The 15,684-nt window shown below is 40.9% G+C and overlaps 1 protein-coding gene across 1 annotated transcript in view; it reads left to right on the forward strand.

Moving 5' to 3' along the window:
- Mpp7 (MAGUK p55 scaffold protein 7) overlaps positions 1–15,684 on the forward strand; it is a 212,670-nt gene that overhangs the window by 145,310 nt on the left and 51,676 nt on the right. The window contains exons 6-11 of the mRNA XM_006973903.4: positions 10,208–10,339; positions 11,528–11,609; positions 12,574–12,659; positions 13,740–13,814; positions 13,943–14,139; positions 14,571–14,635. Of these exons, the coding sequence (XP_006973965.1) occupies positions 10,208–10,339; positions 11,528–11,609; positions 12,574–12,659; positions 13,740–13,814; positions 13,943–14,139; positions 14,571–14,635 (637 nt within the window). The remainder of the gene's footprint in view (positions 1–10,207; positions 10,340–11,527; positions 11,610–12,573; positions 12,660–13,739; positions 13,815–13,942; positions 14,140–14,570; positions 14,636–15,684) is intronic.

The following is a 15,684-nucleotide window of genomic DNA, read 5'->3' on the forward strand; positions in this document are numbered from 1 at the left end:
TGACCACATGCTTGGTCACAAAGTGAATCTCAAAAAGATTGGAATACCCCCTCTGTATCTTATAGGATCACCATGGGTTAAAGTTGGAGTTCAACAATAACATAAACTACAGAAAGCCTACAAACTCATGGAAACTGAACAACTCTCAACTGATTACTACTAGGTCAAGGAAGAAATAAAGAAAAAATTTAAAGACTTACTAAAATTCAATGAAAATGAATGCACAACATACACAAATTTATGGGACACAACGAAAGCAGTGCTAAGAGGAATGTTCATAGTACTAAGTGCCTTCATAAAGAATTTGGAGAAATCTCACACTAGTGATTTAACAATGCACTTGAAAGCTCTAGAAGAAAAAGAAGCAAACTCATCTAGGAGGAGTAGATGACAGGAAATGATCAAATTGAGGTCTGAATTCAATAAAGTAGTAACAAAGAATAATACAAAGAATCAATGAAACAAAGAGTTGATTTTTTTTGAGAAAATCAACAAAATATAGACAAACCCTTATCCAGACTAACTAAAAGATAGAGAGAGAATATCCAAATTAACAAAAACAGAAACAAAAAGGGGGACATAACAAACACTGAGGAAATCCAGAGACTCATTATGTCTCATACTTCAAAAACCTGTACCTCACTAAATTGGAAAATCTAGAAGAAATGGACAAATTTCTTGGTAGGTACCACATACCAAAATTAAATCAAGACCAGATATCCAATTTAAATAGACCTACAACCCCCAAGGAATTAAGCAGTCATTAAAGTCTACCAACCAAAAAAAGCCCAGGGCCAGAGGGTTTCGGTGCAGAATTCTACCATACTTTCAAAGAGAACTAATACCAATATTCTCAAATTATTACATACAATAGAAACAGAAGGAACATTGCCAAATTCTTTTTATAAGGTCATAGTTACCAAAACCACACAGAAACTCAACAAAGAAAAAGAATTACAAACCAATTTTTATCGTGAACATTGATGCAAAGATACTCAATAAAATATTGGCAAACTGAATCCAAGAATACATCAAAAAGATTCATCCAACATGATCAAGTAGACTCATCCCAGAGATACAAGGATGGTTCAACATACAAAAAAATGTATCAGTATAATCCACCATATAAACATATTGGAAGAGAAAAAGACCACATGATCATCTCACTAACTACTAAAAAAGCCTTTGACAAAATTCAACACTATTGTTGGTTGGTTGGTTTTTCTCTTTTTTTGGGGGGGGGGCTGTCACCCAACTCCCAAATAAATCATACACAGAGGCTTATTCTTACTTATAAATGCCTGGCCTTAGCTTGGCTTATTTTTTGCCCACTTCTTTTAACTTAACCTGTCTGTCTTTTGCATCTGTATACCTGTATACCTTTCTTTCTTACTCTGTGGCTTGCTGTGCTGGTGGGTGGCTGGCACTTGATGTCCTCCTCATTCTCTGTCTACTTCTTTCTTCTCTCCTTCCAGATTTCTCCTTCTATTAATTCTTTCTGCCTACCAGCCCTGCCTATCCTTTCTCCTATCTCACCATTGGCCATTCAGTTCTTTATTAGACCATCAAGTGTTTTAGACAGACACAGGAGCACAGCTACACAGAGTTAAAGAAATGCAACATAAACAAAAGTAACACACCTTAAAATAATATTCTACCACATCTCCCTTTTTGTCTAAACAAAAAATGAAAGGTTTCAACTTCAACAAAATAAGACTGTATACAATAAGAACAATTATCAAGTAAAGATTACATTCACAATGTAATGAATTCCAGTTCATTTATGTGTGGTAAATTTAAAGAAAATATTCCATAATCTATCCTATCTTAGTGAATCCAAAATTTCATATCTAATTTACTTTCTATCATTCCTAAGGAAAACTGCAACTATAACTATCTAGTCTTCAATTCCATCAAAGGCCCTGGAAGGATATAATATTATTTAAGTAAACAAAATGTATTGCAAACAACTTCCAAAAACTCTAGCAATGATAGAGACATCTGACTGCCTGGACAGTCACCCAAAGTTTCTCTGCAACATTGGAGCATCCATCTTCAGCCTATAGGCCCATAGTATCTGGCTAATTTTTAATGAAGCAGGAAATTTGAAAGACTGTCCCACCTATATTGACAAAGTTTGCCAGTCACTTTCCTCTGTGTCCTGCAGAATGTCTGGCTGTTTATTCTGGGAAGCAGGAACCCTGAAGGACCATCCTGCCTTGTTTTGGGAAAGTTCAGTCATCACTTTCTGCGGGTCCTGCATGTCCAGTTTATACAACATGCTGTCAGTCAGTCCAATGTAGCTTCTTGCACAAATGACTAGCCTTGCCACATTGAAAGCAAACTCCATAAGAAGTTTCTTCAGTGCTCATCATCTCTGAAGTAAATTGGTGCTGCCAGGAACAGATGTGTCTCATTGTCATGAAAAGTCCTAAGTTAACAAAACATTTTAAATGCTATATTCTGTAGGTCTTTGAAAGGTTTGAAGACCATCTATGTATCTAAAATATATCTATATGACCTGGAAAGCATACCTAATATATCTACAATTTTGATTGTTATAAATAACTAATCATTAACCTATGTTCCAGATTGTTCTATATAGTTTATAATACTAGCTTTCAAAAACTAGAACTTCACCTTACATTTCCAAATGAACTGCAAAGGAACAATAACTCAAACAAAAATAGAAGCATACATATAATATGTTGTAACAAAAATAACCTTAAATTTTTATCAATATATATATAAATCCTTTAAACAAGAGTGTAAACATATATGCAATGTAACAAAAATAACTTTAAATTTGTATCAATATACACCAATGCCGCTCTGCTTAGCAATTTTTTTTGCTTGTGCAGACAAAAAAAAAAAGGCTAAAAGATATGCAGTAAAAGAGGTCCAGATGGAAAAAAAACTCTAAACAGGTTACAGTGTATTTAACAATGTGCACAGGCGTAAGAAAAGAAAAGAAGTATGGAGAGTGTAGAAAGAAATAGTTTAAAAATAATAAAATCTTTAAAGAGAGCAATAAAAAAAGAAAAAAAAACACATAAGATGGGAAATGCACAGGGAGTATGGATCCTGTATGTTATTGTGTTGATTTTAAATTTTTTTGCATGCTGACAAGCAAACAGTAGATGATAAGAGACATGGGATTGTGAGCAGGACTGCAGGGCTGAGCCAATCTAGATACTTTAGGAATGCTTTAACTTTAAAAAAAAATAAAAAGATATATTTGTCAATGAAAATCAAAAATGCTTGGGAGTTTTGTTCCCACAGGAGATGAGAGGCTATAGATTCCTTCAGGAATAATATGGATCAGGTTTGATTGGAGAAGAGCACCTGATTCTTAACAGGTGACATCTATCAACAAAAGTTATAGCTGGTCTTCCCAGGATTTGACCATTATCTCAAATTTTCTCAGGGACCGCTAAAAAAGATGCCTTCAACCACAGATAGCAGGAAGTAGTCTAGAGAAAACTACGTCAACATTCCCAAGAGTTAGGGAGTGTGGGCGGTTTTTAGCTACTTTGTGGGTCATGGATGTTTGTTATAATTTAGGGGAATATAGGAATATAGGATAAAAAGCTATTAATCTCAGACAGTTTGCTTTGGCATGGATTTTGGTATATTGAAACTTCTTCCCAGTTCCATTACACTCTTTTTATCTGCCATGTAGTTAAAAGTTTTTATTCATATTATTATTGATAATCCAATATTGTAACCTGTTGCTTCTGAAGAGTAGTCACTCTTTTTCCTATGACCCACAGCTGTGACCCTTTAATATTTAGGGGATGATTTGTTATTCTACAGCATCACATTTACTTGAGGACTATCAAAAAAAATTAAAGATCATGCCCAATGTTATCTGTACTATTACCATCTAAAAATAAATTCTTTTTATCAGCCAAAACCACTTTTAGGAACTGACAGTCTAGGAAGACCAATAAAATATATGAAAGAGACATGGGAAGGGTGAAAAAGGTGAACGTCATGAGTATCCAGGTGTGTGCTGCCATGATGTGTGGACAGGAACAGTAGTGTTGCCTTGCTCATGAGCACTGATGGATGAATGCTTTCAGCAAGCAAAGGTGCTCGTTAGTGAACACAAACTCCTACACACACACTGCTCTAGTAAAGGCAAATTAACCTGCATCATCCTGGTGCTCATTTTGACAAAACAGTAATGGGATACCCTCTCCGGAACAAAGTATTATAATTGAGGGTGTTAGGGAAAATTTGGCAGGTTAAAAAAGCATGCTAGAGTAAAAAATAAAGCTTTGTTTCAGATTTCCAGAACATTTACTTACCAGAAATTATTCATGGCATGAGCCTGAAGGATGGATGAGGCTTCATTAGAGGAAGCTGGAGGAAAAGTTGAGCTCCCTTCTGGAGAGATAAATCAGTGTCCCTCATCCTGATGAGCAGGCACTTAATTCTGTGCACCTGTCAGACGCTCCGCATAGCATTGACTCCAGGGGTCCACAGTGGTGGCGAGTTACAGGCCTGGTGTTCAATTTCCTGCTGTTGCTTCTGAGCAACAGGTAAAACCATCAGCTGTGATTGGTGGCTATGGCACATGGAAACACAGTTTTTATTTAAGTTCTGCCCTTTGAGAGGAAAATCTGTATGTTGAAGAATGAAATCACCTCAGTGAAAATAGGAAAATGGAATGCCAAATGACTTCTCATTGTCCACACTACAAAATGCTGCCAAGCAACAATATTCCTAAAGCAAAGCTGTTAAACATGATGAACTTGGAATCTACAAAATTCTCTTGAAATTTAGACACTGAAATGAGTCCAAAGCCGAGAAGATAAATAGCTGCTGTTTTTAATATTGTCTGTAATGTTGTAACTATATTATTTTAAAACGTTCTAATTAACTGTCTGTTGTTCTCACCATGTGGAATGTGGTTGACAGACAAAGATATTGAGATAGTAGTCATTTCATTGCTGGTGTCCTTCACTGCTCTAGGTGGACCATCATCTTCCTCCCTTCTAAAAGACTCCCTATAACATTTTTTCCAAGGCAGGTCTGCTGGTGATACGTTAAAAACACTGCATCTCATTGAAAAGTCTTCTCTGCTAAAAGATACCTTTGCTGGGTATAGAATGCTAGCAGGATAGTATTCTTTTCAGATTTAAAGACGTTGCTCTGTTGTTTTGTGAGCTGCTTTATATCTGATGTATATATCCTATATTAATACGGAAGTCATTTCATCTTCACTCTTTTAGAGGTAATGTGCTATTTTTTTCCTGGTGCATGATTTTAGAATTTTCTCAACATGTTTTGAGCAGTTTTGATTATTTAGTGTTTTTTTCCATGTGCTCAGGTATTTCCTGAAAAAAAAAATTGTCATACTTCTTCAGAGAGTCTGAATTTAAAATCCCACAGTTTCCCATTATTCCATCATGTGTATGGGTGTTTTGTCTGTGTATATGTGCATCATGCACATATACATATGGTGGCCTTGAAGGTCAAATGCTTGGGACTGGAGTTACAGACAGTTGTGAGTTATCATGTGGGTGCTGGAGTTATACCTAGGTCTTCTGGGAGAGCAACCCATGCTCTTAACTGCTGAACCATCTCTCTAGCCCTTTCTTAATCTATTTTTGTTCTTGCTTTATTTTGGATAGTTTGTATTACTTTGTCTTCTGCAGAATTACTTTCTGTTTATGTGAATATGGTATAGTGTCATTGTGTGTGTGTGTGTGTGTGTGTGTGTGTGTGTGTAAGTGTACAAATTCCATTGCCTGCATATGGAGGTTAAAGGACAACTTTTAGCAGTTGGTTTTCACCTTGTTTTGAGGTAGGGTCTCTGTGGTCTCTGATGATTCACAGCATGCACCAGGCTAGTACACCTGCAAACTTCCAGGTGATTCTCCTGTCTACATCTCGCATTTAGCCAGAGGAGTGCAGGCATTACAGATACTCACTACCACATCTGGCTTTTCATGTGGGTTCTGAGGATCCTGAACTTACCCACTGAGCCATCTTCCCAACTCCCACTCCCACAGTAGGTTTTAATATCCTGGACTACTGTTTGTTTTTATCTAGTTCTATCTCCGAGTAATTTCAGAGTTTTTTTTTTTTTTCTATTGCTTAAGTTTTTCATCCATATGAGTAATGTTTTTAACCTTTGGCTTGCCTGGTAAGTTTTGATGTCTAGTCATGTGAGTTTGATATTGAGTATGATAGTGTTCTTTTTTTATTTTTTTAAGATTTTTTTTAATTCATTTTACATACCAATTACAGGTCCCCCTCTTCCCTCCTCCCATCCTTCCAGCCTTCCCCCCACCCATTCCCTCCTACAAGAAGGTAAGGCCTCCCATGGGGAGTCAGCAGAGCCTGATACATTCAGTAGAAGCAGGTCTGTGCCCCCCCCCCCCCCCCCCCGCATTAAGGTGTCCCACCATAGGTTAGTGGGCTCCAAAAACCCAGCTCATGCACCAGGGATGGATCCTGACCCTACTGCCAGGGGGCCCCTTAAGCAGATCAAGCTACACAATTGTCTCGCTTATGCAGAGGGCCTAGTCCAGTCCCCTGGAGGCTCTATAGGTGTTGGTCTAATTTTCATGAGTTCCCACTAGTTTGGTTTGGTTGTCCCTGTAGGTTTCCCCATCATGATCTTGATGCCCCTTGCTCATAGGCTATATCTATGATCATTTTTCTGTCATACAATTAAGTTACTTGGAAGAGTTTTGGCTCTCAGAGGTTTACTTTTACGTTTTGTTCAGTTAGCATGTCACAACTTTCAATCTTGGTTTTATCTTTACAATACTGAGGTAATATCTGCCAGGCAGCCCTCCCCAGTCATGAGGATTTCCCCTACAGTAAAAAACAGGAGCTGTCCTCACCCTCTGCAAACTTTAGAGTTTGTTACAGGCTATACAGGATGTGTTTGTCTGTTTCCTGTTGCTATGTGGAGTATTTGAAGCTGGGTATTTATTTTTTAAAAAAGAAGTTATTTAGGTCAGGGTCTTAGAGGCACATTCAACCAAACGCTGGTTGAATATATCTGAACAATGTTGAATGTGTATTGTACATGTATAGAAATTCGTTTCTTGTCACTGTTTACCAAGTACAGCAGCCATTTTTATAGCATCAAGTGAAAATAATCTATAAGTGGTTTAAGTATGTGAGGAGATACACATAATCTATATGTGCATCTCATACCATTGTAGGTAGGAAGTGAGCACCTGAGGAGTTGGACGTCAGTGTGGCTCTTGGAACCAATCCTCTGAGATGCAGAGGGACACTTGTTTGCATATGTTAGCTATTAAAGTTGTTTAATTTAAAAATTGACACCATTTTGCCATCCTAGAGCTTCTGATTCCTTCATAGCTGACATAAACAATGGAATGATATAAAATATTAGGTATAATACATGTGCCGTTATCTATTCCAAACATGTGTGAATGCAAATGCAATGCTGAGAAGTCAAGGAATGTGGCGGGGATGTGGCCCAATGGGTAAGATGCTTGTTTCCTCTAGAACTCAGGGAAAGCAGGCCTGGTAGTGTGTTGCAATCTCAGTGCTGCTCCCCAGTGGAGGCGGGAGGTGTGGACAGGAGCATCTCCAGAGGCTGGAGGGCCAGGGAGATTGCTGTCTCAAGCAAGGTGGGAGGCAATGACTGCCTCCAGTCCACACATGTGCTGGGGTGCAGATGTCTGCACAGACACTCATCAGACATATACAAACACGAAGATAAAAAGAAAATGATAAAAATAAACACAATGTTTTACAAATAAATGAAGGAGCATCCTTCTGTAATGAATGTTTTGGCCAGGCCTCTTTGTAAAGGAATTATTTACGATGCACAAAGAAGGATGTGATAGATGTTGGAAAGACTTTGAGAAGATGCTAGAATGGATTCATCTTGGAGTGTAAAGCAGCAGCGATAGACGAGTTCTAATCAGTCAGCAGTGCCTCTGGCTATACCGTGAACTGTAAATTTGAAAGTAGGGGGACAGTGAGTGCAGCTGGACCACACAGAAGCTATGGCAGTGTCTTGTAGGCACGGCAATCACAATCTGGAGGTGTCTGTCCCAGCTATCCACCTTGGTGTTGTAGCATGACAGAAGCCATAGACAATACAGGAACTCACTAGTATGACAGTTCCCATCAAAGCTCACAGAAGCAGGTGGAGTACTTTGATGATCTTTGAGTTGGATTAGAAAGATGGATGGATGTTTTCAATATATTTGGGAAGTGTATGTGGTAAGCTACGTGTTGGATGTTGGGACTGGAGGGAGAAGAGAGCATGATCTCTAGGCCTCCAGCTAGAGTCAGGAACAGGTAGTGCTTAAGTGAGTGAGACATGTCAAATGTGTAATCTGAAATAGGAAATGCAGAGTTCCAGCATTTTCTCTCCTCTTTGATTTGTATGAGAAAACATTATAAAATATTTTTATTCTTTTATATATACCTGTTACACTAAAAATTGTCAGAAACCAATGAATAATAGAATTGACCAATTCTCTGCTGATAGGAAGATTTATATATATGAGAAAAAACGTATTTCTGATATATATATGAATAATGGAATAATTGTATATATGAGAAAATATACTCATATATATGTATATGCATATGAGGGAGAGAGAGGATATTATGTATAAACTCATTGTGTATGGAAAGATGACCTTGAATGTCTGATTTTCCTGCCCCCACCTCCTAGGTACTGGGATTATAGACATGTGCCACCACATCTGGTTTATACAATGTTTGGGAGTCACCCCAGGACTTCATCTAAGCAAGCCCTGAGTCACATCCCCAGCACAGAAAAAAATATTTTAAAAACATATGGTTCAGTGGGTAAATCACTTATTGCATGTGAGGAACAGGATTTGGATCAAAAGTGTTGTAAAAGGTGTGGCAGTCATGTATAATCCCATACAAGGGAGGTAGAGAAGAGATCCCCAGGAAGCTGGCTAGCCAGACTAGCTAAAACATTGACCTCTGGGTTCAGTGAAAAGCTCTGCCTCCACACATATGGTGGAAAGATGAAGGATGACACCTCATATTAACCTTAGGCCTCCACATAAATGCTAGTTCACTCATGGCCCATGTGTACTCACACACATATACACAAACACACACACACACACACACACACACACATATATATATATATCATAGTTATATACATGTATATACATATATGTTTTTAAAAATTAAAGAAAAATGTAGAGTATCTCAAACTTCTGTTGGCTCATTGGCAGTGTGTCAGAATCCTCATTTTTTTTTCCTCCAGAAAGAATACTCCTGACCTTTGCCCCAGTGGCTACCAATCTTGGGATTACTAGAGAATATAGAGGTTAGAAAAAATTTAATGCAGATTGTTGTCAGCGGTACTGGACGTGGAGGTGGAGGTGCAGTTGAGTTTGTCTGCTTTCTGTAATCCCATGGGACTTGTCCCTCCCCCACTGCCTGAGCTGAAGAAGCCTTGCTTCAATGGCTTCCTTACCATTAGTGTGCCGACAGGGTTATGCTATTTTGGCTGTTGTGGGATAATCTTTTTGTACACTGTGAAGATGTGTCTTTGCCAAGGTGCCTTCTGATTGGTTTAATAAAGAGCTGAATGGCCAATAGCAAGGCAGGAAAGGATAGATTGGATTTCTAGGGAGAGAGAGGGCCTCAGGGTTAGAATCTAGGCACATAGGAGAAGCCAGCAAGACGAGGAGCAAGTCAGACATACAGAATGGAGGAGAGGTGAAAAGTCACATGGCAGAACATAGATTAATAGAAACAGGTTAATTTAAGTTATAGGAGCTAGTTGGGAATAAGCCTAAGTAAGCTAAGGACAAGCTTTCATAAAAGAAGTCTCTGTGTCATTACTTGGGGTTGTCTATTAATCTACATTCTGCCTGTTTCTATTAATCTACCTTCTGCTATGTGGCTTTTCACCTGTCCTCCATTCTGTACATTTGACTTACTCACTGTATCACTGGCTTCTCCTGCTCCTGCATGCCTAGATTCTAACCCTGAGTTCCTCTTTCTCTCTGGAAATCCCACCTATCCTCTTCTCCCCTGCTATTGGCCAGTCAGCTCTTTATTAAACCAATCAGAAGGTGCCTTGGCAAAGACACACCTTCACAGTGTACAAAAAGTTTATCCCACAACATTTGGCTTTATTTGTACATTGATGAATTTAGGGTTTCCTGTCTGATGAATTCTTCATGAACCATTGGTTTTACAGGCTTTGCTGTCGGTACATGATACTGTGGCTCAAAAGAGTTACGATCCTGTGTTGCCTCCTATGCCTGAAGATATCGATGACGAGGAAGACTCTGTGAAAATAATACGCCTGGTCAAGAACAGAGAGCCCCTGGTGAGACTGGTCTACATCCGTCTTCAGCTTCAAGGAGGCCTCATGGGGTGCTGATGGAGAGGGGCTTCCAGAAGTCACACTTGTCATTAAGATGCATTGCTTCTGGGTCCTGACACCTTAAAACAAATGGGACATTTACATCCAGAGACTATGACTTAGAACAACTAACAAAACTCCAAGTAAAATAACAGCATCCTATTGCTTTTTAATAGGAATAGCCTTGAAAGTACAGCCTACTAACATCTGTAAGTGAAAGTTTAACATGAAGCCAGGTATGGCCGGTTGGAAATTAAATGATGCAGTTGAAAAATAGTGCTTTAGGCTGTTCCGGAAAGCTGATTTATTTTAAAATAATGAAGAGAAATTAACCTGGAACCTAACATTTCACAATATAAATAGAACTGTTTGTTTTGGCACTGGAATTTCTGTGGTGTTGGACCACATCAAGGGACCTGGGACTGGGGGAATATTGCCCCATTTACAACCAAGGAAGTCAGGTCCTAATTCTTAGAACCCTGGGTTGACTTGCCATGATTCTGCTATGATCTCAGGTAGAAAAACATCCTAGGTTACCCAAAGGGACATTTTGTCTGTGTTTATGTGTGTATATATGTATGTATGTATGTGTGTATGTGTGTATATATCTATGTGTGTATATATGTATGTATGTGTGTATAACTATATGTATGTGCACCACATCTACACTTGGTGCACTGATCCCCTAGGACTGGAGGTACTGCTGGTTGTGAACTGCCATGTGGGTGCTGGGATTTGAGCCTGGGTCCTCTGGTAGCCCGTGCTCTTGACCCCTAACCCATCTATCCAGCCCCCATCATGGGATATTATACAGATAAAATGAAATGAGAAAGTATTCCAAAATAAAGCAATACAAGGTAGGTAGTTTATAGAAAAAAAATTGTTTTGCATGAATTGGAAGACAGAAGATTTCACCAGTCTTTAAATTGCACTGGAACGCTCAGGTGACGTGTAGCCTGAGTTTGGTTCATTGTAAGGAACATTGGAAGGACAGTCAACATGTCTCTTCCTCCTCCTGCCTTGTTCCTTTCTCTTTGTAGTAGTTTCTGTGTTTTCCAGATAAAAGTTATTTTACATCTCTGTCTTACTGCACAGTTTGAAAATCTGCCCACAAATGCTTTTTTTCCTCTCTCCCCTTTTTTGCCTTGAAAGGGTGCTACCATTAAGAAGGATGAGCAGACGGGGGCAATCCTCGTGGCCCGGATCATGCGGGGAGGGGCTGCAGACAGAAGTGGTGAGAGCCCCTTATTCACTGAATAAGGACAAACTGTGTTGTGTTCTGTGAGTGACAGTTCCAGTGAGTAACTCAGTGCTAACGGTGTTTGATGCAATACAGCAGAACCAGGAACACGACCTTCTTCCACCTTGTAGAAATGTGGACACTATACAAATAAATGACAGCTGAATCTCCCTCTGTGGTCTCAGCTTACACAGGCTTCTGAAGGCACCTGATTTCTCCCCACAGTACCGAGTGTCAGACCTATGGCCATGGCTGTGCTAGTCAAGTGTTAGACCACAGAGATATTGCCCAGCCTGCAAAGTTGTATTATGACCCATTTTATTGTTTCTGATGTGGAAAATACATGCTACTGAGAGCATGCAATTTTAAAGATAAATTTACAAATTATTTTAGCTGCTGGGGGAATAGCTCAGTTGGAAAAGTATTTGCTGTCCAAGTGTGAGGACCAAGTTTAACCCACAGCATCCACATTAAAAGCCAAACATGGCAGTATGTGCTTATCATCCGGTTCTGGGGAGGTGGAGTCCACAGGCAACCAGGGTAATCAGACATTGGTGCACTACAAGCCAGTAGGAGACCCGTTCTCAACAACAAGGAAGTTCACACTTGAGGAATGATGCCAGATTTGACCACCGACCTTTATACATTCTTTCACATATGACACACATGGCGTGTACACACTCACACCAAATAAAAATAATAAGTAAATAATAAAAGTGAATTATTTTCAAAGGTACCAATCATGTGCACTTCTAGATAGAGACCAAGATACTCTTATCTGATTTGCTATACTCACTGTCAGAGAACTGCAGAATTGGAGCGTGTGAGCTGTGGAAGAAGGTCTCTCTTCTGATACTTCATTGATTTGAGAATGACTGACCCTTGACTGTTGGGAGCAGTCACAGATCACAGTGTCGTTTTGTGACATGGCTGACTTACTGGGTTTTGTGTTTGGTAGGTCTTATTCACGTGGGTGACGAGCTGAGGGAAGTGAATGGGATTCCAGTGGAAGACAAGAGGCCTGAGGAAATAATACAGATCTTGGTAAGCTGTCACGTTATTGTAAATTTCAGTGAAAACCAAATCACTGTGCTTCAGGTTTCTCAGTCCGATTTGGAGTGAGCCCTCCAGATTCAGAGTGCTGCGCACATACTTAGAAACGCTTTTGTCCATGTAGCTTTAAGATTTTCATTTACATGAATGTAAGGAGAAGCAGTGATCGGCTGATGTATTTTGAGGGTCAAGTGAGGTTATAGTAATATATGCGGGGTTTCAGGTCAGTGTGGACAGATGGCCTCTGCACTGCTGTTGGTGAGGCTCTTGCCTCTGTCCCTGATCATTAGAGCTAAAGCTTGAGTGAAGTTGTCTTAGGCATGGGGATTGTTAAGTCTTAAGTTCAGGTGTAGGGGTAAAATGGAGACTGCCCCTTTATATATGAACATGCAAACCTACAGCACTAGAAAGTTCCCCGAGTATCCCTAAACAGATGTTGTCATACATGTCCATTAACAAGAAGGTCTGTTGTGGTCTTAGATAATCAGCAAGTACCTGCGGGTCATGGAATTATGGTTTTAGTTAAATTTGAGTAGACTAATTCCATCTGTCTTTAAATCTTTCAGTGGACTTGTTTGTGATGTTTATCCCACTAGAATAAAACTGACCTGGCTGCGCTGAGTTACTTTTTCTGATGCGCATTGCAGCCAAATGACTCCCATATTCATAACCACAGAAATGACAGCATCTGGTGTCAGCTTTTTACTTCACCAAATAAGGATACCAACACTTAAATGCCGGGATCTCATCTATGTTATCTGCTCTAGACACTGACCCTTGTGCTCATTCCAAGCCTGGTTCATATGTTTCTGTTTTGATGTAACTTAACATGGAAGGCAGTAGATGTATTGATAACTTAAGTGCACAGGACGTAAAAGTGTAAGACTGGTCTTTAAGTGACTGGACATACTTCAGAGCTTTCTCGTGTTTCTGGAATTTCTACAAACATACTTGTCTGCTTTCGTCTGAGTAGAATGCTGTACATTCCTGTGTTTAGCTTTCTCCCTGTCTGTTTCATTCTCCTCCTGCCTCCAACTCTCTAATGACCCTTTCTTTGATCCCTGATACCAGAGTCAGTCCCAGGGAGCAATTACATTTAAGATCATACCCAGCGCCAAAGAGGAGACGGCTTCCAAGGAAGGCAAGGTAAGTCTTTAAAATACTCTTTGCCATGGGGGACTTAATGTTATTTCTTTTAACTAATACATACCTGCTTTGAAAAGTTGCACGAATACAAACAGCTTCACATTTTCCTCTCCTGTGTATCCTTCCAGGTGTTTATCAAAGCCCTTTTTGACTACAATCCAAAGGAGGACAAGGCGATCCCGTGTAAGGAGGCAGGGCTGTCTTTCCGGAAGGGAGACATTCTTCAGATTATGAGCCAGGATGATGTGACATGGTGGCAGGCAAAGCACGAGGGTGACGCCAACCCCAGAGCTGGCCTGATTCCCTCCAAGCCCTTCCAGGAACGGTGAGCCACTGGCGCGGCAGAATGACCTTTCTGCAGATGACTTTCCGTTCCCTGGGGAACATCATCCTAGAACTGTTATGATAAAATGAGCTTCAGACCCGGCCTGTGAATCTATTATCCCTCGGGTTTGGATTCGAAGATCTGTTTTGTCTAACCCTATGACAAATGACCAAAAGTAATATGACAGTGCCAGGTCCTCTTGGGTCATCGTTGTGAGACAAGCAGACACTAGCGCATTAATATCTGAGTGTATGCTACAGGGAAAGCATATGGTCGTTTTAGGAAAGAGGGTAACTTTAAAATTTGAAAAATATCAGATTTAGTTCATTTACAGATCATCTTGTGTCCTTGTGGGTTTTGTATTTTGGTGCTGTGTTAACCTTGAACCTGTGCTGAAAGTTGATAGGCACATTGACCTTTTCTTTCCCCAGGAGACTGGCTCTGAGACGACCAGAAATAGTTGTCCAGCCTCTGAAACTTTCCAACAGGAAATCATGTAAGTTTGTTCATAAGAATGCACGGAAACCTGATCCTGCTGTTGGCTTTTGACTGTTAGAGCAGGTGCTCCAGGGAGGCACTCCAGGGAGGCACTCCGGGGAGATGCTCCAGGGAGGCGCTCCGGGGAGATGCTCCAGGGAGGTGCTCCAGGGAGATGCTCCAGGGAGGTGCTCCAGGGAGATGCTCCAGGGAGGTGCTCCAGGGAGATGCTCCAGGGAGGTGCTCCAGGGAGATGCTCCAGGGAGATGTTCCGGGGAGATGCTCCGGGGAGGTGCTCCAGGGAGATGCTCCAGGGAGGTGCTCCAGGGAGATGCTCCAGGGAGATGTTCCGGGGAGATGCTCCGGGGAGGTGCTCCAGGGAGGCGCTCCAGGGAGGTGCTCCAGGGAGATGCTCCGGGGAGATGCTCCAGGGAGGTGCTCTGGGAGGTGCTCCGGGGAGATGCTCTGGGAGGTGCTCCAGGGAGATGCTCCGGGGAGGTGCTCCGGGGAGGTGCTCCGGGGAGGTGCTCCGGGGAGATGCTCCAGGGAGGTGCTCCGGGGAGGTGCTCCAGGGAGGTGCTCTGGGGAGATGCTCCAGGGAGGTGCTCCGGGGAGGTGCTCCGGGGAGATGCTCCAGGGAGGTGCTCCGGGGAGATGCTCCGGGGAGGTGCTCTGGGGAGGTGCTCCGGGGAGGTGCTCCGGGGAGGTGCTCCAGGGAGGTGCTCTGGGAGGGAGGGGGTCATATTAGCCTGAAGTAGCTCTTGGGCCATCATTTCTCAGAAACCCAACACAGAAGTAACTCACAGTAGGGATAGTAATGTGACTCTTTGCAAGAAAAAAATATGGTAGGTTGTCCATTGTGATGTGCGACTCACTGTCGGAGACAGTCATCAGTAATGCTGACTCTTAGGGACTGACTAAAGAGAGCCTACAGTACAACTATGGCTTTAGTTTCTTTCTTTCTTCGTTTTTTCACCAAACCAGAAGGTTTGGGGTAAGTATTTCTCATTAAACATTGGGGACAAACAAAATAAAACTATTGTTTTCCTGGACACAAAAGCATTTGTG

Source organism: Peromyscus maniculatus, chromosome 5, assembly GCF_049852395.1.
Source record: "Peromyscus maniculatus bairdii isolate BWxNUB_F1_BW_parent chromosome 5, HU_Pman_BW_mat_3.1, whole genome shotgun sequence".
Classification (NCBI taxonomy): domain Eukaryota; kingdom Metazoa; phylum Chordata; class Mammalia; order Rodentia; family Cricetidae; genus Peromyscus; species Peromyscus maniculatus.